The 21,088-nt window shown below is 42.2% G+C and overlaps 1 protein-coding gene across 18 annotated transcripts in view; it reads right to left on the bottom strand.

Moving 5' to 3' along the window:
• Window positions 1-21,088, bottom strand: part of Itpr1 (inositol 1,4,5-trisphosphate receptor type 1) — a 343,419-nt gene that overhangs the window by 294,702 nt on the left and 27,629 nt on the right. For all 18 annotated transcript variants that reach the window (XM_076567490.1, XM_076567491.1, XM_076567493.1 and 15 more), the window contains exon 4: window positions 20,362-20,432. In XM_076567490.1, coding sequence (XP_076423605.1) covers window positions 20,362-20,432 — 71 coding nt within the window. The remainder of the gene's footprint in view (window positions 1-20,361; window positions 20,433-21,088) is intronic.

Below are 21,088 nucleotides of genomic sequence, written 5' to 3'. Positions count from 1 at the left end.
TGCCCTTTTCTGCCTGCCACATGTGCACAGGTGCACATCCCACTCATGTGCCCATCCCACTCATGTGCCCATCCCACTCATGTGCCCATACCACTCATGTGCACCTACCACTCATGTGCCCCTACCACTCATGTGCACCTACCACTCATGTGCACCTACCACTCATGTGCACCTACCACTCATGTGCACAGGTAGGCATACCCACTCATGTGTGCATGAATTCGTGCAGAAAATTTAATTAATTAAAAACAGAATCTTAATTTTTAAAAACTAAATGGGCTTGTATCTTTCCTTAGGCCCTATCACAATACTAGATAAATTCTAGGGAGATTAAAGCAAACACTTATGGCAGGTAAATGAATTATATTCCTGGTATAAACAGATGGGAAAGAGCATGGGAATGAACAGTTACTGTGTGCCTATAAAATACATAAAAGACCATCTCTGCTGGAAAAGGTATTTTACAGTGTAAGGAACTAAACTTCAACAATACTCAGAGTAAATGGTGACTAGTATTTGACTCTACGTCTCACTATGAAATCACTGATACTATCTCTGTGCCATTTTGCCTCCCGACATGCCAAAGTCCTTTGACGCTACGTTATATTGACATACAACCAAGAAAGCCAAATCCATGTTACTTAGAGGGACAGCGAAGTAGGGGTTCTGGGAGCATTGACTTCAGTCTTTTCGTTGCTTATGTTAGAGCTTCCCATTGTGGGTAAGTATAGAAAAATGTTTTATCTTCTTGGCTAAGTATGCGACTTTAATAAATGCATACATATGTTGGTGACTCATATAAGTAAATATGAAGGAAAGAAATGGGTTAGTCTAATTTGAAGATTTTGTGATTCTTAAAACTGAGGAGCAAGAACGAAATGTCAGGCCTAATCTTTCATAGTGCAGAGATTAAAATTCACCAGGAGATAAGAATGACTGTAAATACTACCACAATGTAAATTATTCCTGGCCCAGGTCTACCTAGCATGGCAAAGACTTGCAGGAAGTGATGTTATGCTTTATTATCAAGTCCAATATACTACCACATCATGTATGAAGAAGCAAGGGTCCAGATAGGCCAAGGGCATTACTGGAGGTCAAGCTGGTATTCACAGAAAAAGCAAACTATGGACAAGTCGTCCAGCTCCTAAGGCCAAACTGTTTTCAGAAGACCAGAAGTCAGTCTTCGGGTTCCCTTTGTCCTATCTTACATGCTCACACTTCCTCACATGGCACTTCCTCCAGGGTGGTCATGCCAGACTCACATCAGAATGCAGCACACAGGAATGCTAAGACAAGGAAGAGGCATGGTCCTCTCCTTGCCTGGTTTATTTTATTGAGTTTTTAAACACCATCCTACACATTTGCCATTAAATTATTTGCTTTTTCTTTAGAAAGACTCACACCTTTTAGCATACTACATGATGTTTTTAAACAAGACAGCAAGAAAAACACAATAATGCTTGAAGGTTTCCGGTGCTGAAGAAATGCAGGGCACACATTTGCCACTGAGTGGCAGAGCAGCAGAATACGGGCCAAACACAAAAAGCTTTGAAGCAAGAAATTTTGGAGAAGAGGAAAGATTCAGCAATGGCCTCTTGGACTCAAGCCTCTGCTCTATATTTTGCTACCATTTTTAGCTGACTCAAGTTTCACAAACCGTTGGTCACCATCATCCCTCAACTAGGAAGTGGGTAAAACCCACCCACTTCACCAAGGCAAGAAACAATGGAAGACAGGGAGGTAAGTGGAAGGTTCCAGTACACACCTGCTCTAATGCATTAACAACTACAGCACCTAACAGTGGCCTAGAGAAGATACTCTTGCTGGCTACCTCTGCCTGTCAAATAGTTCCTTCTTCCAACTCAGAGGAACAACCAAAAAAGAGAGGAGATTAACCCCATGATCACTGTAGCAATTTGATGAGTGAGGCCCACACATTTACAATGTGCTGGGCATTGTTTTAACCCTCTTGAACAATGAGTCCCAAATAAAATGTTTTGTTGTGTTTTGTTTTGATAGCTTTCTTATCCTGTGTTGGTATGGCAATAGAAAAGTAACTAAGACGATAACATTTGGGAAGACATTTTAGATGCTTTTTCACAGACAACTTCAACTAGAAAAAGATCTGTTTGTTCTTATGGATGCTGCTGATAAAAGTCACTGTTCTTCTACTGACAAAGCATTAAAAAACTAACGGACAGAAACTCGGGTGGGCTCGTCAGTGTGCAATCAATATGCCACAAGATATACCCTGTTGTCTATGCCAAGAACTTCCAATACCTTTCTGAGTCACTGCTTCTTACCACAGTGTGATAGAAAGGCTCACTGCCCCCAAACTCTTTGAAACTTAGAGTGACCCGGAAACACAACTTTGACCAGCGAAAGGAGACTGCTAGGGGGAGCACCTTGGAACAGAGACAGGAATGAGGCCGGAGCTCAGCGGACTGCCCTCACCTCTCACTCCTTACTATGAAATAAATACAATGTCTGCAGCAACCACAGCATTCTGTAAGCAACAAAGTGAAAGGAGTATAAAAAGAACTCATACCAGGAAAATGAGAAGTAAAAAGACTAACATTGGGCCTATCACTGTAGCTAACGCTTTCTTTCTGAAAGTTAACAACCTAAGTCCTTATGTTTTAAGCCACTGTTTCTTGACTGTAGTCAAAAGCACCCCCAGCAGACATAAGAATCGCTCTAAGTCCCTCATCCATGGCAGGGGACATTTTATCTGCTTTGCACCTCTTATAAGCCTAGAACCTCTTTGTTTGTTTGTTTGCTTGCTTGATTTAGATTAAGCTGATCCTAATCCAAATGGTTTCCACGTGAGTTTCCATACTAACACGGAACATTCCTAATCCTTGAGCCTAAAGTAACTGCTTTAGTGGAGTAAATCTGACCCAAGCAAGATTAACTTGAGTCCCTTTCCTATCATTTGAATATTCAAAACCAGAGCTCAGTCTCTTTCCAGTGATTCTATCGGTACAATAATGCATGCGAGGAGCTCCTGATAGCCCTGCCTTCCATCACACAGATAAGGAATTTGTTGGGAACAAAAGACTTGACACATTTCCATTTCTTTTCCTTAGAGTGTAACAGATGGGATACCCTGAATGAGCCTCTCAACTAAAAGATAAAAAGCTTAAGGAAATAGTCAAACACATTTTAAATGCATCCAATGAAGCTCCTAGCCAGTAGTGGAGTCAGTGAGGCCAGTATTAATGTGAAAAAAAGGATCAGTAGCGCAGGCTCCAGTCCATCCTCAGGCAAGCATTCTCCTCAGGGATTCTAGAAAATGCAGGGATCTGTGGCTTTATATCACAAACCAGACAAGGCTTTCAGCCCACTCAAGGTTAAAGTCTGAATGCAGCTCAGACTACTAACCCCCCTATCATTGCAACAGTAAATACCAAACAAGCCCACCCTATACAATGGGGGGATGAGGTAACTTTGTAAATCAGTATGTCTACAGGGGGAAACCATCATAATTCAGGACCAGGGTGGGCCTTCATATTGGCTTATCACTGTGATTCAAGCTAAATTGGAAATCCGTAGATTTTTATGTAGAAAATAAACAAACAATAAAAAACTTGCTAAGAATTTGATTTCAAGAAATCGTGAGGTGGCAGCACTTTGGGCAACAGGCAAAAGGCAACCATTGCCTCAGAAGGCGGATGACTTCAAGCCAGGCCTCAGTGACTCCTCACAGAAGACACGTAAAAATACACAAGAGCACATGATCAAAATCACTCCACGCAATGGAGAACTATATTTAAAAATAGCCAGTAGAGAAAGTAAGATCTGGAGACATCGTAACTATTAGAGCTTTTACAGATCAACTACTTCAGCAAAATATCTTTATGGAAAGAAAATCACATGGAGGCTTCAGAGTACAGAGGAATGAGAATGACCAAAGAGCCAGAGAAGATGCAGATGTGATTTTTTAGAACAAAAATATAAATAAAAACACTCTCTCTAATGAGCACAGAATAGACTTAGTAAACAAGAATAGATGATATGGCCAGGCAGTGGTGGCACAGGCCTTCAATCCCAGCACTCAGGAAGCAGAAGCAGGCAGATATCTGAGTTCAAGGCCAGCCTGGTCTACAGTCTGAGTTCCAGGACAGGCACCAAAACTACACAGAGAAATCCTGTCTCAAAATAAAATAAATAAATAAATTATATGAAATAAAAAGGTCCACGCTAAATAAAAAAAATGCAAATGAAAAGGTAAAAGAAAAAATAAATACCCTAATGCTCCAGAAAGTAGCATACATGGGAGCATTTGCATAGTTCTGAATTCTCCATGATTATTTACAAAAACTAACTTCAAATCTGGAAATCTGGCAAATATTGTACTTAATTAATAGAGGGAAATAAACACTTGGATTCACAGGGGTAAGACAGCAAAAACCAAAGGCAGAGAGACCTGAAAGTCAGCAAGAGAAAAGTCACAGGGCATTCTCTACTTCTTACCTGAACAAAAACAAAGGAGGCCAAACTAAGGGGAAAGTATCTATAATCTACAAATCTAGACCAAGCCAACCACCAATCAAGGATAAAAGTAAAAGATACAAAGAAATGAAGACATTTTCAGAATTCTCCAAATTTAAGGCAGTTTCTTGAGGCAGAAAAAAAATTATCCGAGATATAGATTTAGTCCCAGTGAGAGACCCTATCTCAAAAAACAAGGTAGATGGCTTCTGAAAAACAATATCTAGGGTTGACTCTCTGGCCTCTACACAAACACATCCATGTAAACACACAACCACACACAAATGAATACACAAACACTTCTAAATATCCATGCATAAAAAATTATAATAGAGATATGAAAATAATTAAAAGTGAGTAAGAATAGAAAATCTTTTATGTCAAAATGGGTAGGATACAAGGAAAGCAATATTTAAAGGGCATCTATAGCTAACAATACTTAATGTAATTTGAGAAGTAAATTAATTTGTAAATCAATTATTCAACTTAAGAGAGCAGTAAGAGGGGCTGAGAGATGGCTTAGTCTCTCAAGATCCATGCAGAAAGCTGGCATAGTACCTGCACCTGTAACCCTAGACCACAGCAGCAGAGATGGGGTATCCCAGGAGCTCATGGGCCAGCCAGACAAGCCAATCAGTGAGCTCTAGGTTGGGTGAGAGACCCTGACAGAAAATAGGGTAGAAAGCTATCCAGGAAGACCCCTAACATTGACCTCTGGTTTTCACAAGTGCATGCACTGGTGCACATATGCACACACATGCACACACATGCAGGACAAAGAAACAAAGCAAAAGATGGACAAAGAAACCAAAATGGGCCACAGAAAGTAAGGGTGTGCCTCCAGACCATTCTCTTCCGTCCTTCACGTCACTGGGTTGGGGTTATCTGTGCCAGTAAGATCTTTGGGACAGACCTATCACTCCCAAATCAAGAGTCCTTTCTAGTTGACCATTCCACCAGCCAGCCTGCTGCAAGTCACCTCTTAGATGGTCTTACTAAACAGCAACTTCGCTATCCATATTAATAGCAGAGTCTGAGGATGTATGCATCATGAAAACCAGGAAGTGCTTTAGAATGCATGCCTAGCTTTTCCAGTGAGCGCTCTAACTGCATTTTTCTTAAGCTATTATTACTAGGATAGATTCAAATTATTTGGACACAATGACTTAACAGAATAACGCATATCTGAGATTCAACATTCTCCAAGAACAATCCACAGAGTAATTCTCACTTGACCGTAAATTCCTTAAGGGCAGGGGCCATTCCTCTCCATTCAGGTAGATGACCTCAGAAGCAGTCAAGACGCTTTTACAATGCACTAACCTTCCGGGCTGCTTTTCTGAGAGTCTTGCCAAGGACGCATTTCCATTGCAATAGTTAAGATTCCAGTACAGAAATAAGCAAAATGGCAAGAGGGAGGAAAGGCAAACAAATAATTCATCTTCCCTCAAGTATACTCCACACTTCAAATTCTATTAAATAAACATCTTAAGGTAAAATTACAAAGCTAAATCATAAAAGTTATATGAGAGAAAACTTACTAAGACGTTATTGACATGGAACTATGATGCTGGAAAGTTATCAAAACATGGGGATTAGTGATTAAACTCAACTGAGCCTTGTCTGGGCCTGTTGGCACAGGCCTCTAATCCCAGCACTCAGGAGACAAAGGCAGGCCTTTGAGTTCAGGGTCAGACTTCCATGATAGTTAGAGCTACATTGGGAAGTTCATGTCAAGGGAAAAAAAAAAAAAAAAAAAAAAAAAAGTCAATGAAGGATCAGAAAATCTCATTCTTAACTAGAAAACCTGAAAGTGACTTTACCATTTCCAAGCTGACATAAGATTAATTATATTTTTATTATTTTCAACCAAGTTCAGAAAGATAAACCAACTGTAGTCCTTAATAGGCAGTTAATGAGGCATGACAAATTTTATAGACTCTCTATACCGATCATGTTTGGGGCTCTATCACTGCTCAGTGACTAATGGACTACAGAGCTGGAGGGCTGGGGGAGGGAGAACACAGCTGTACTTAAACATGGAGATGTTGGCTCCATTTAATGACACGTTAAGCATTCAAAGTAACAGGAGTCTAGAAACAAGTTGGAACTGCTCAAAAACACCAAGACTTCACTCAGGAAGTAACTGCCCTTCACACCAAACACAGTACCAGACCTCAATGAGTGACCTTGTCAGCATCCTGGCTCAGCATCACTTTCACACCGTGCCTTATTATTTTGTACCGTGTAGGAAACAACCAGAAATAATTCAGGATGTTCTGTTTCACTCTCTCGAAAAGCTGTATAAACTCATTCCTGACAGTTCTGAAAGTAAAATCAATGCTAATATTAAAACAAAACAAAATCAACAACAACAAAAAACTACTCAAGTTCTCCAATCAAGAGGGATTATGGGTTTCCTTCCTCCTCTGCCCAGGTCAGAGTACTGCATTCCTTTGGGCTTTTATAGCCTTGGATAATATTTAATTAAATACTCTGTTCTGACTGCTTTATGTACTAGAGAACACTAATTTTAGAAAACCAGTTAGCTATTTCTCTCTAACTGTATGTTATTATAACGAAGGTCAAATTTTTCACTGAAACTATGGCAACAACACTCCACTACTTTTTTGCCGACAAGACTAAAACAAAATTCTCAAGACAAGTCTTCCGCTTGATGGCTGAACCTGTACTGAATTATTCTGTTTCTTCTCTTTGCCTCAAATCCCACATCTGTGGGATGGCGGAGGGGTGGGAAGAGGCCTCAGTTGCAGCAATTTGCTAGCATGAGTCCAAGTGAGCTTATATGTAAGTGTCGTCACTAGTAACATTTTTAGACACATGTAATTTTAGCAGCATAAAACACCACGACATTTCAGAGCCACCCGAATTGGAACATAAATGTACCTGGAAAAATACCAGACTGGGGGGCGGGGGGGACAACATACATTTAGACAATTCAGTAAAGGGAATAATTCTGAATTTACCTTCTTAATTACTGCAACTACTCAGATTAATTTTTTCATACTGTTCTGCAACTGCTGGTCTCACGAGGAGAAAAGAATGGCTCTTTGAAGAGGTGTGTCTTGTTCTCCACACCTACGGATGCTCTCTTGAACTACTTCCAAACCAATACTACTGAGAGGAGCATAATTTTGGCCTCCTATATACACACCTCTGAGTGAGAGTTGTCAACTCTGGTCAGTGCTACAGAAGAAGTAATCCATCAACATCCCTTTTAGAAGTGTGATTGCCCTTGGAGCCAGACAGCACAAACCAAAAGGCCTAAGCCTCTCCAAACTTGCACCCCCTGGGGGTAGAGATAGAGAGGTGGCTTTAGAGAAAGGCCAGACTGGCTTTATCTTTCATGTGTCAATAGTCTCAGCAAGCCTGCTGCTCAGATAAGAGAAACACAACTTCCGCTTCTCTGCCTGCTAAGCTTGTAAGTGTATAACAAAAGACAGGACTACCATCATCAGCAAATGGCCTATCAGGTACTCAGGCTGACCAAGACTTGTAAAGGAAAACACCTGAGGACTTCCTTTCTAAAGACCAGTGTCTGTCTGGAATGTCTTCCTAATGACTGTCATAGTCAATAAAATCCACAAAACTCAGAAAGGTTAAAATCGGTCTGCCTATGGATACATGGACGTAGTTGTTAACTACAGACAGGTCAGTGTTTTAGAATATGGCAAGAGCTTTCTAAGAGAGGTCCTGAAAGCTGCTAATGACATATTTGGTCTCTATGGCTTTTAGGTATTGAGCACTTAGGCTTGGCCACACATGTTGGCAGTGTTTCATGTGCACCGGGTCATCCTGAAGCAGTACCACATGTCGGTACTATGTTCTGAATCATCATTGCCACCAGGAGGGGAAACTAAGGCTTGGGAGGTGTGTTAGGTTTGTCCATAGCCACCTAGCTAGGGAAAGGCAAGGCAAAGGCTTGAATCCGCATCTGGCCCCACAGCCAGGGCTCCTAGCCACTCTGCTGACTCCCCCCAGCAACTTCCCTGCTCACTATGAACACATCCAGCAGCTTCACTTGGAAGCTGTTGTTTGTGCCATTTGTTTGTCTTTCCCCATATTCAGCAATTCCAGCTCTCCACTACTCTGCAACCTTCTTCGCCAACTAGACTGAACCCATTTGGTTTCCCAAGAACCTCTCAGCATGACCGTTGAATCTACACTCTCTCCAGCTGTTTGCAGATCCATGTCCCAACCATAGGGCTTCCACAGGAAGCCAAACAGAAGAACAGCTGGGTCCTTTGATGCAAAAACAGCCACTGTCAAAGGAGAACATCTACCTAACCTCTGTCCCAGAGCAGAAATTTTTTTCTCTCTGAGTCTCCAACAGATGCTCAGTCCCTTTGAACCAGAAGAAACAACTGGATGCGGGAGTCTTCAGGAGTCACCAATCTGGACTTACAGTCTGGACCAAGCTCTTTACAGCTAAAGCACTTGCTCACTCCTAGCCAAGCCCCACAGACCTGACTAGGAAGAGGCACCTATCATCGTCTCTGTGGGCACCCTGCAGGAGCCAGAGGATCTGTGAGAGACACAAAGTTCCAATTCTCACCTCAGATCTTCTATCCCTGGGACACAGTAAGTCTACCCAAAGCAGAATTAGGAAGTCACTAAGCAGCTCCAAGTAGCCAAGTGACATCCTTAGCCATATACTGACGACTCTGGTGTCCCCAAAAAGCAAACAGCAATGAAACAGTCCCTAGACCTAGGCATAAAGATGCAAGGGTAGGAGTGGCCACCCATGTGATGAGAAGTGCTGCTCCAGCTTGTCTACAATGTGGTCTTGCACTGTTGATTTGAGGCCTAGCCTCTTGCCGACCCTGGGTTCACTTTAAGCCCACTGAACAACATGCCTGTTCAATTTGGTTTGTATCAAGAGGCCCCAGATGGCTTCTGAGCCGCACAAATTTACAAATTCACTCTACAAATAGACACTCTGCAATTCTCCAGATATAGGTTCAAATCCAAGTCCAGCCTGGTTCCCCATCCTCTCCAGAGTGAAGGGACCCAAATGTCAAATAGAGACAATAATACCACCTACATCACAAAGTTGCTTTAACCACTACCAGTCAATGAACATATGGCCCTACCAGAAGGCCAGATACAAGACAGCCAAGGAATCTTGAAACTGTAAACTTCAAAGGGGCAATAAAGATTCAACATGTTTTTACAAAAAAAAAAAAAAAAAAAAAAAAAAAACACCTCTGAGGATGCATCAGCTTCTTCTCATGATCACAAACACCTAAGATGATCAGTTTATAAAGAGAAAAGTTTGTTTGGCTAACAGTTTTGGAGCTCATGATTGGTTGTCCCTGCAGCAAAGAATACAGTAAGAGCATGTGGTGGAGCAGTCAGCTCAGTAAGAAACAACAGAGAGAAAGAACAGGGAGTCCAGGACATCTCCTACCCCATCCCAACGCTGTAAAAGACTTCAAGTCTTCTCAGTAGGCCATACTTCTTAAAGGTACCACCACACCCTTGTTGCCCAAGTCTTTAAAATGTGAGCCATTGGGGGACAATCAAGATCTAACATGTACATGAAACCAACCGCAGCCCACTTTCCAGGGAAAAGACAAACCTTTATAGAACTACCAGACTCATATCTTTTGGAAAGAGATTACGGCATAAAACAGCACACGGAGAAGATCAGAGGCCAGTTGACTCGAAATGTCATCAATGAAAACACAGTTGGGCTGGGAACCACGAAATGTCCTACCAGGGAAAATACTGACTCCTCTTCAACTGGCTTTTACTAAGGATCAACATTACAAGTATTGGGCCAGACAGGCAGGGCAATCTGGGGTACTTCCACACGCTCCAAAGTCTAGGTGGGAAGACAAAAGTAGAAGGCAGCTGTAATAAACACTACACTGGAAGGTCAAGGTTATAGTTAGAATGCATCTCTAGTTTGTAGATGGAGCTCAGAGTGACATCATTGGGGAGCTCACAGCAGAGGCAACTGAGAAATGCAATGAGTTTTCCTAGGACAAAAAAAAAAAAAAAGACAAAAGTTGTGTTGGGGCCAGACTGCCTGGTTCTCCATTCTGGCTCTGTCATTTCTAGCTATATGATCTTAGACTAAACATTCCACATCTTGTATGTCAGCTTCCCCATCCATAAAAGACGATCTTCCTTTTAGAGCTGTTCTAAGACTAAATAAAGCAATATATGTAAAGGAAACTGTACAAATTAAATAAACTCATTTAACTAATTTAATTAAAGACTGTACAAGGTAATCAGAACCATTTATTTGTATTCATAGAAGGCAGGTTGGTTACTCACACAGGAAGATGGGACACAACTTGTGTGTGTGTGTGTTTTAATCTATGATCCCAAAGAATAAGAGAAAACTCTGGGTACATTCTGACCCCAATTTTGACACAGCTTCATTCTCTGGCCCCGGCAGACTAGTTACAGAGCTCTAATTTCCTCACTTGTCAAATGAGGAAGGGACAAAGTTATCATAAGCTCAAGTGATTCACCTCATGTTCGTCTTCACTGATGCCCTCAAGACAGGATTATAAAAACCCTCTGCCAAAAGAAAAGTCCTTAATCAACCACTACATACTGCTGTCAGAAGAACCATACAATGATATGACAATTTGACCCAATTACACTGGCTGGGATTTCAAAATCCATTTGTTCTTGAATGAAGGAAGCCACATCGCATCAGTGGGATTGAATTAGATGGCATGGTAATCATATTTATTTTGCAGGGAACATTTTCAGTATACACGGTTGAAAATTATTCTCCATTAGCAAGTGAATTAACTATTAGGGTAAGTGAATACGAAACAGACATTTTAGGTCTATTTTCCAAGGGTGATTCAAATATTCAAAAATGAATGAACCCAGAGCATGAGAATACCCATGCTCACTCATTATGCCGTGGACCTCAGACATACATCTCATATCTTCCAGAAAGTAGGCAGAAACACAGGGAGCTGCTCTCAGGAGTGTGTGGGACTCCTGCAATAATCAAGCTACAGGAAGCAGCCCCATTGATTGTATAACACCCTGGAAGCATTCTAGGTTGCCCAGAGAATTGATTTAAATTACAGCTTTGTTCCCTTTAAACGGAGTCTGTTGGTGCAAGATTGAGATAAGCTAGCAAATCTGAAACGAAGATCACAAAAAACTACTAATCTTTTTATTAAATTTGAATTGACTTTGTGAATAAAGAACAAGTTGCAAGAGCCTCTCCTACAATTGTGGCAGCTTTGAGCATGCGCGGTATCTTCAATATGTCCTGTGGCATGAATTTGACATGTACCTTAAATAGACTGATTCTTTTCCCTTACCTAACAAGACAGGCAAAAAGTAAGTTCTGTATTCCTATGATGGATTAGAATCAGAAGAACAAACAAAATTTAAGTTTGGCCCTCCCCTTTGCATGTAGGTATTTAAAACTGAATAAGATATGGGTTCATTCCTTGGACGCCTTGCCAAAAGGAAGGGGGTGGGGGTTGCTTAGCAACAATTAAAACAATGTGCTGCAAAGGAGCAGGGGTTGAAAGAAAGCTAAGCCAGCAAGCTTGCTTTAGTCACCCTGGAAGACCTCTGTGACCCAAGATCCTGGCTGTGTCTCCTTCTGGCCCCAGGGTGAAGTCTGGCTGTTTCCTTCTTATCTTGACAGAGACAACTTGTAATCCCAGGGAAATCGGGATCTACTTCTAAGCAGCACAAGGCTCCTGAATACCAACACTTTCTTGTGAAATGTTAACCTGTCCATTTCCAATCCTGGCTGAAATGTGTGTAGATGAAAGGGATTTGAGGTGATACTTCACTTAAACTGATACAGAAAGACAGAATGATCTCTCCAAGATAATGCAGCAGCTTTTTCTAGCTTTGGCCTCAGATGGTATCCTTTCTTCCATGTCCCACCTTAACTGCAGGCAAGTCTACGATCCAGTAAGTAGGGTTTAACAATGTGTATCACTGACCTTGACATATGCCATTCTTGGTAGAAACACCTACCAAAGTTGTCTACTACAAAGTTCATGGGCCAGATATGAAACAACCCATTCCTTCCTTCCTCGTTGAGCCAGCCTATTAAATCTCCAAGAGTCCTCACAGAGGGACTGCCCTCCTACAAGTACTCCAGAAATGGAGAACAAGGGCCTACACCTCAGATCCATGACTATGCACTGGGCCTCAGTGGAAAACAACATGTTCTTCTCCAGAATTATCCCAAGAGCTAGACTCCCAGGCTGTCCCTGTCCCAGGTAGGGCCCAGGCTGAGGGACCAGACACTTCCAGCCAACACCCAAGACGAAATGCTCAAACACTGGGCTACACTGAGCTAGACTGGACCCTTAATGGCACTACAAATAGGCCCCAAATCATATGGAGATAATGTATATTCCTGAGCTTGTGTTGGGAACAGCTACAGATTTATTATGCAAAGGGTCCAGGCCTTCCCTCCTTCCTTCTTAGCATTCCTTCTCATTGAAATAATCCTAAATAAAGGCTAGGAAGAACGTAAGTAAAGAAAAGTAACATCTTGTCTGTTCTCAATTAGAAACTATACCAGTGACAAGGGTCATGCCCTTGTAGAACCCTTGTGCCAGGGGTTGAAAACTACAGGGTAAAGAGGGGAAAAGCACAGAGTCTAGCCCTCAGGACTCTGACATTCAGGCCCTCCATGACACTGGACCAGCTCCTAACATCTGCTAGCCTGAATAGCATTAGGTATAAAACAGACATGCCCTGCTCTGGGGAGGTACCTCAGAGCCAAAGAGAAGCCACATATGAAGAGTGTTACTATCTACTCTGCTCCAGTAGGGCATAGGAAAGTACTTTGCCAACTACCCTTCTGCTTGCACATATAACTGCTGTGGTATGGGAACAGATGGCTTCCCAGAGAATGCTGGTAACTTTTGTCCCTGGAGTATAAATGGCTGACATATGGAAGGTAACCAATAAATGTTTGTTGAATGAATGATAACCAGCCTAGGAAGGGGCATCTGACTGTCCATGAGCAAATTACTCAACTTCTTGGAGCCTCCGTTTCCTCCACTGCATAATGGAAACATCAATATCCACTCCAAGGAAGTAGATCACACAATTAAAAGTCGCCATTCATCAGGACAACGCTTTGCATGAAGTAGAATCAATGCGATCAGCTGTTAAATATAACATGGGTCTGTCTCTCCAGGAAATCCTATGATTCTTAAAAGCACAGGAAACTACGCTCAACTCAACTTGCTGTCCATCACTCCACCTGCCGCCAGCAGCAGAGCTGGTACACAACGCTGTCTCAGTCATACACCAGCCTAGGTGGGATAACAGTGGCTGAAATCCATCGCACCATGGGGAAAAAAAAGGGAACCCCCTGAGTGAGGTAACCCAGACTCAGAAAGACAAATATGGTATGTACTCACTCATAGGAGGATGCTAGATGTGAAACAAGGATGACTGGACCCTAATAGTTGTGTCAGAAACCCCATCCAAGGACTGAGGAATCTGGAGGCTAGGCCCCGGGTGGAGCGCTGGGAGTCTAATTAGTGAGAAAGAGGAGGGTTTATATGAGGGAGAATTGTTGAAACCAAGGTTGGATAAAGCACAGGGACAAATAGCCAAATGAATGGAAACACATGAACTATGAACCAAAGGCTGAGGGGCCCCCAAATGGATCAGGCCCTCTGAATAGGTGAGACAGTTGATTGGCTTGACCTGTTTGGGAGGCATCTAGGCAGTGGTACCAGGTCCTAGGCTCGTTGCATGAGTTGGCTGTTTGAAACCTGGGACTTATGCAGGGACGCTTGGCTCAGTCTGGGAGGAGGGGACTGGACCTGCCTGGACTAAGTCTATCAGGTCGATCCCAGTCCTCGGGGGAGACCTTGATCTGGAGGAAGTGGGAATGGGAGGTGGGATGGGGGGAAGGGGAGGGGGACAAGAAAAGAGAAAACAAGGGAATCTGTGGCTGTTATGTAGAACTGAATAGTATTGTAAAATAAAATTTAAATAAATAAATAAATAAATAAATACAAAAAAAAAAAGGGGGAACCCAAGGGCAGTGAAGACACCCAGAACATGCTAGCACACTGTGGCCTGATGCAGGCCCCTCCCCAATTCCTGTATCTACTTAAATGATGGGATCTTGTTTCCTTTCACTTCAAGTCTTCCCTGTCCAATTTCTCTTCTACCACATCCCTTCTTCCCCATTCTGCCCTTCCCCTCCTTCTCTCTTTCTCCCGCTTTAATCCTGGCAGACCTCAATTCACAATCCTCCTCCCTCAGTCTCCTAAGTGCTGGGACTACAGCTATGCACCACCACGTCTGGCTGTCCCCCCTTAAATGTCAACTTCTCTTCTAACAGATTTTTTTCAGAAGCTCAACGGTTTCTACAAATTTAAATGCTGCAGTTTAATAGCACTGATATGGTAACAATGGTCCAAGGTTAAGAATCCAAGGCCAAGGTTGTTCTCTTACAGTCAAAGTTCAAAAATTGACCATTGCCCCAGTGTGGGAAAGAAATTACACAATAGATGGTGTAATCAACTCTAAAGCCTGTTTGAGTCCCTCAAAGCCTGGATTCCCTTCTTTCTACTCCAGCAGCCCTGGAGGTTATTAATGTGAAGGGAGCAGAGGCCCAAGATGAAAACGGGGACTAGCTGTCAGTTTCCATCTCTCCTTTACAGAAAGTGCTTTTTATATTTAGTATCTTGTAGTGGGAGAGAACATGGAGAGATGGGAAGAGCAAAAGATAATACAGAGAAAGGAATTCACTAACCACAAGGTTTCTATTCCTGGTTTGAATTTGATGTTTGTCTTCCTTATTCTTCCTATATGGTAAGCAAAGCTAACACCCATCAGAGAACACAGTGATTCTGCCGCACCATGCACAGACTCTAGCACATTCTAATGGTGTCATATTGACAAAAGAACCAAGGGACCTAAATGACTCCAGATCTCAGCTATTTCTTGCCATTACACAGAGGGCAACAACACAGTTCAGATTCATCCAGATGTAAAAGTTTGTTTCTCCCTACAAAGTTTTTGGGGTGGGGAGTATACAGTCAAGAAAATGATATTCATGAAAAGAGAAATTCATTTTGGAAATGCACTAGCAAGCACGAGAGAAAATCAAGGGCACTCAATACTTCACCTTCTGCATCCACTGTACAAAAGCCAAGTTAGTGTTATTAAGGAGCCGCCCACCCTTCTCACTGTTTCTCCACATTATCTTCAATTCCATTACCTTTGTAAGGATGAAAAGCCCCCATTCTATGGGTGGGCAAGCTCAGAAGATTACACAGTCTCTCAAGAACACTCAACTTACACAGGAAAGCAAATGGACCTCGAATCGAAGCATGGAGAGTCCATGTATACACCCATATATCCACAACACTAACAGATGAAAGAGTAGTGGTAGACAAAGTTCATTTCACTGGAGGATTCACAGAGCTCCCTGTCTTCTGCTAATAACTAGAACTGAAAAGGTAAGCATAATGAAGGCTTACTAAGCACTAAATTACTTTTTTTCAAGTTAGTGTTTCTGTTTTTATTTTTGATACATAGAAGAGGTACAATATAATGTTTCAACTTATACATTTATTACCTTATAATCTATTCGCTATCACTTTAAATAGTTACCATTTTGTTTCTTTTGTGTGTGTGTGCGCGCGCGCACTACTAAGAGGTCAAATCCATGTCCTCACACATGTGAGGCAAACTTCTACCATGGGGCCACATCCTACTCCTTTATAACTTCTTCAATGCACAAATATTCAAAATCACCTCTTCTAGGTGTTTTTCAAACATTCCCTGCAGGATTAGCCATAGCTACCTGACTCTGCACTGGACTACACCAGAACCTACGTCCCCTAACCTTCTATCTGCTGTCTAGTCTTATCTTCTCCATGACCTCTGGTAACCACTGCTTTATTCTCGACTTTTATGAGATAATTTTTTAGAATTCACCGTGAGTGAAAACACAGTCTTTTTCCAACTGTCCCTGTCCTGTGTCACTGCCACAATGTCTTTCAGGTCCACCTACCTTGTCATAACTGACAGAACTTCACCAAGTACTAAATTTTTCACACACATTTAAATTGTACTAAAGTCGAGATAGCCAGGTTTTCACAGAGGTTAAATAATTTGGCCAGGATCATATAGGCAAAAACCCGTGAAACTTAGGATTTGATCCCAGAAAAGCTCATTGGTCTAAGGTTCCATATTCTTAAACAGCAGGGTTAGAAATCTCAGAAGGAACTCCCAAAATTAAAACCTCAAAGTCAGAAGTCATGGGGAGCAGAACATAAACAGGCTCCCTCCAATTTCCATCTACCAAAGAACAGTTTATAATGGTTCTCGATATGGGAAAGCAGTTGGCAAGCCAACAATGGAAACTAAAGCAAATCCAAGCGACTCAACGAAGCTCTGCTGATTGCTCGGATAAAGGCCCATCATTCCATTGGGCGGCTTGCCAGCATCTCTCTTTTTCCATATGTGTTGCAGGGCGCAAAGGATCCACGAAGAATGAACCAAGAATCCTGGAAACTGTCCATCTGCCCCGTGCACAATTTCTAAACCACCAAAATGACCCTCAACTTCAAAATGTACTTATAGTTGGAGAGGCAACAATCTCGTCCAAAAGAGAGATCTTTTTCCTCACTTCTGGGGGAAAATTCTTGAAGTAAACGACACCACAGCTGAAGAGACGCTTTCAAAAAAATTTAAAGTATTTCCCCCCACAAGTCCCAAGATGGAGACCTCTCCATCTCTGCAGCAGCCTGCAGAGGCAGGTTGGCCAGACTTCTTACCTGCATGCAGGGAGCCCAGACTCAGCACACAGAGGTTAGGAAGTTCTGACCTATATTCACAAAGCCTGCAGCACAACTTATTTTGAACCAGATTTCCCCACTAGCACAAAGCAGTTCACAACCTAGAAACTATCTAGAAAAAAAAAAAATCAATGAACCAGTTACTGTCTCATTCCTACCTGTAGAACTAAGTCAGGACATAAAAGAAGATTAATTATTTCCAAATGGCCTCTACCAGATTGTAGCTTTGATTTCAAAACAGTCTTTTCAAATCATCCACCAGAGATGCATCCAAGCAAGAGCCATTCTGACCCTACTGCCAGGGAAACACACATGGCTTCTGGGTTCCTCTACACTGGTCCTATTTACCTTACTGTCCTAACCCTGTATTAAAATAGCCACTTGATCATTTGTGATTAAAAAAAAATCTGGGAGACTCAATGTTAAATGAAATTAGGCAGGCACAGAAAAATAAATACTGTATAGTCCCTCTTTTTCACGAAGTCTTAAAAACTTAAGCTCAGAGAGGGAGACAGTAGAATAGAGGTCACCAGGTACTAGAGTTAAGACAGGAGGTTGGAGAGGGTCGAAAGCTACAAGACCTCACTTAGATGGGAGGAGCAGATTCAACAGTACATCATGATGACAACCACAAAGTCAGCACTTGAGAATCTCACAGTAAATTTGGAAAACTCACATCACAAAAGCAATGTGAAGAAATCGTGTTCATTAGCCCAATTTAGGCATTCCACAATGTCTGCCAATTTCAAATCATACATATGTACAATTTTGTTAGCTTAAAAATGAAAAATAATTGTCAATATTTTTTAAAATAATGAATAGCCATTGGTTAACTTTATTCATTGCATTCAATTCTCTTGCAGGTTTGTCGTGACCCCCAAGGGTGAGATGGAACAATGGGTCCTACTGGACCCAAGACCCAGCACCTGCTCCTGACAAGCATCCCTTTTCTGTGTCCCAACTGCAAAAGCCAAACCTAGATTAGCCCTTCCCTCAGCAAGGACATTGGTAGCTTGCAGTTACTAGCAATGATTCTTAACTGTGGTTGCATGAGAGAATTACCTAGGGAGCTTCAGAAAACTCCAATGCCCAATTAAATCAGGAACACTGCAGGTGGGAACAGTTATTACTATTTTTCATAGCTCTCCAGGTGATTTCCTTGTGCAACCAAACTTGAGATCTTAACTCCTCCTCCTCTAGCTATGTGAGCACAGGTGAGATATTTAGGCCTAAGTCTGATCAATCCCTTCCCAGTGTAGAGGAGATGTACCCGTCCAACTGAGCTAACACAGATAGCATCCTCTCTCAGCACAGTGACCAACACAGTCAATGTTGGGTCAGGAATTAATTCTCTACGTGACATTATGGTCATTAGATAAAATCTTTCATTTCTGCTCCACTCAAGATTTTGCTTTAGAACAAGACATGGGGGGAGGGCTTAGGAAGAAAAAATTCAGCAGAAGCAATAGCTGCTTCAAGTTTCTGTGACTCATTTTTTTAAAAATAGTTTTCCCTCATCCTCAGGTGAAAACATTCTCCTGATAGCCTTGTGCCAACTGGATACTGCTCAACCCCAGGCTGCATCCAAATGGCTCCTTTCCATCTGAACGCCTGCCTTCTCGTTCATCCTAATTTCTTTAGCTTCCATCCAAGGGAGTCAAACAGTTTCTGAATCACTCAGCACAAAGAATTTAGAACTCAGATGACAGCATCTGCAAATGGCAAATGCTGAACGAACGCTCCGTGAGTGAGACCATGAGTCAAATACCTAAGCCAGTGGGTTCCCAATCCCACTACATAGAGGAATCACTTACGTCACTTGGAGGGCAAAGTGGTTAAGGCATTGGACTCAAGAGCCAACAGACATAAGTCTGCAGCGGCCCGAGCCACACTCTCACTAGGACTTCGTTAAGCATGCATTTCTCCTTGTTGTATGGGAGAAAAAGGCCTCAGGGGTCTCCCTGACCATTTGAGTCCAATCCCTCAAACTCATATGCCGAAAGGAGAAAAACCAACTCCAGCAAGATGTCCTCTGACCTCCCCCAAAGGTGGCACACACATGTACACACAGAAAACTAATAAACAAATAAATAATAAAAGTAATTTGTAAGCCACCTTGGAAGCCTTAAAAAAAGGCTAGTTCGGAGATGTGTGCCGTGGGACACACCTTTAATCCCAGCACCAGAGACAGACAGAGAGGTGGATCTTTGTAAATTCGAGGCTAGCCTGGTCTACATAGTGAGTTCCAGGACAGCCAGACCTACATAGTGAGATTCTGTTTCGAAAACAACCAACCAACCAATAAACAGAAAACAGTGCCCAACCTCTAGGGTTAATTTAATCGGTCCAGAGCATCTGTGGAATTGAAAACCTTCTCTAGATAATTCTAAGATGTGGCTCAAGTTGAGAACCACTCACTACTTCGCAATGGAAGACAGAAACAAAACAGTGCCATCTAAGACGCCAACCACAGTTGGAACACTCTGCAATAAGCTGAGTTACCTTTTGAGAAAAATTAAAAACACAGGGCTACAGAAGGCAACATTAATAAGAAAGTTGCCCTGGTGTATCTTTTAGCTCGAGTACAAGTACAATAATCAAGAATATCTCATTCCAGGTAAGGCAGCTAAGAATTATCAAGGCCCTAAGAAGGATCATGAGATCTGCTGAAATAGCCCATGCTCCCTGTGACTGGATCCTTAAATCCCATTTGTTTGGAGAAATAGCTATGGTAATGAAAAGCTTTCAGATGAATTAGCACTTGGCAACACATATTCTGTAGACAAACCAAGGCCCTAATAAAAGCCATGCCAATCCTGACTAAGAATTAATTTACGCATTTTTTTTAAGAAGTTTTAATGCCAGGACTTGAATCTGATTTTGAAAAATATACTTGAGTAAACAAATCTAAGGCTGCTACAGGAAGGAAGAAAGGACTGGAAGCAGGAAGGGAAGGAGGGAGGGAGGGCCAGCTGCCCTCACGGTCACAGAACACCCTTCATAAATTATCAAGGAAGTCCAGGTGACCACTCCATCAAAGCCACAACTTTACCTCTGAATTTCTTGGGTGGGTTGTTAAGGTCCCCGGCTTCTGGCTGCACAACACAACGATCATCAACCAGGCTGCAAAAAGACAAACAAGTCAATGTTGTATCACATCAAGCCTATGGAAATAAAACCCTTAATAAGCATTATGCAAAAATGGAGTGTCCCAGGGCTTTTCCTATGTAACATTTAGAATGCCATGTTCCTCTGCCAGGGAGCTGTTGGCCAAGGAGTGAAATATTCTATGCATGGAGTGAAATAAACCTAATCCCAAGGCCCAGCAATCTGCTTCTGTGATGGTGGACATATTACTGTTTTCTGTAGCTCCTTTTCCCAGAACCACATCTGTGACAGATTTGCACACAACATGCAATATTGTTGAAGTCTGGAAGACACAGCTAAGGGCCAATGCATTTGATGAATGGGAGGTGAGGAGCCAACCCTGCACCAGAAACTGTACCAAGTCGTAGGACATGAGGGCTAAAGTGAACCAAGCCCCATCCCTGAAAGAGCTCAAGGCTTAGGTGTCGAAGCCATAAAAACTAATAAACAAGTAAGGTATAACCTAAGAAGGAAGAAAAGAGAAGAGTCAGGGGCCATCTGTACCAGAGGCCTTCTGAAGCTGCGGACAGGGGAAGATGTTTTAGAACTGTTGAAAGAGCTGAAATGAGGTTGGAAAATGGGGAGCAGAGCTGCCTCAGGTCATGGGAACCCAGTGTAAATGCACACAAATG

The sequence above is a fragment of the Peromyscus maniculatus genome, chromosome 3 (genome assembly GCF_049852395.1).
Source record: "Peromyscus maniculatus bairdii isolate BWxNUB_F1_BW_parent chromosome 3, HU_Pman_BW_mat_3.1, whole genome shotgun sequence".
In the NCBI taxonomy this organism is placed as follows: domain Eukaryota; kingdom Metazoa; phylum Chordata; class Mammalia; order Rodentia; family Cricetidae; genus Peromyscus; species Peromyscus maniculatus.
The sequence above is the reverse complement of the archived record's forward strand: the minus strand, read 5'-3'. Positions and strand labels throughout refer to the sequence as shown.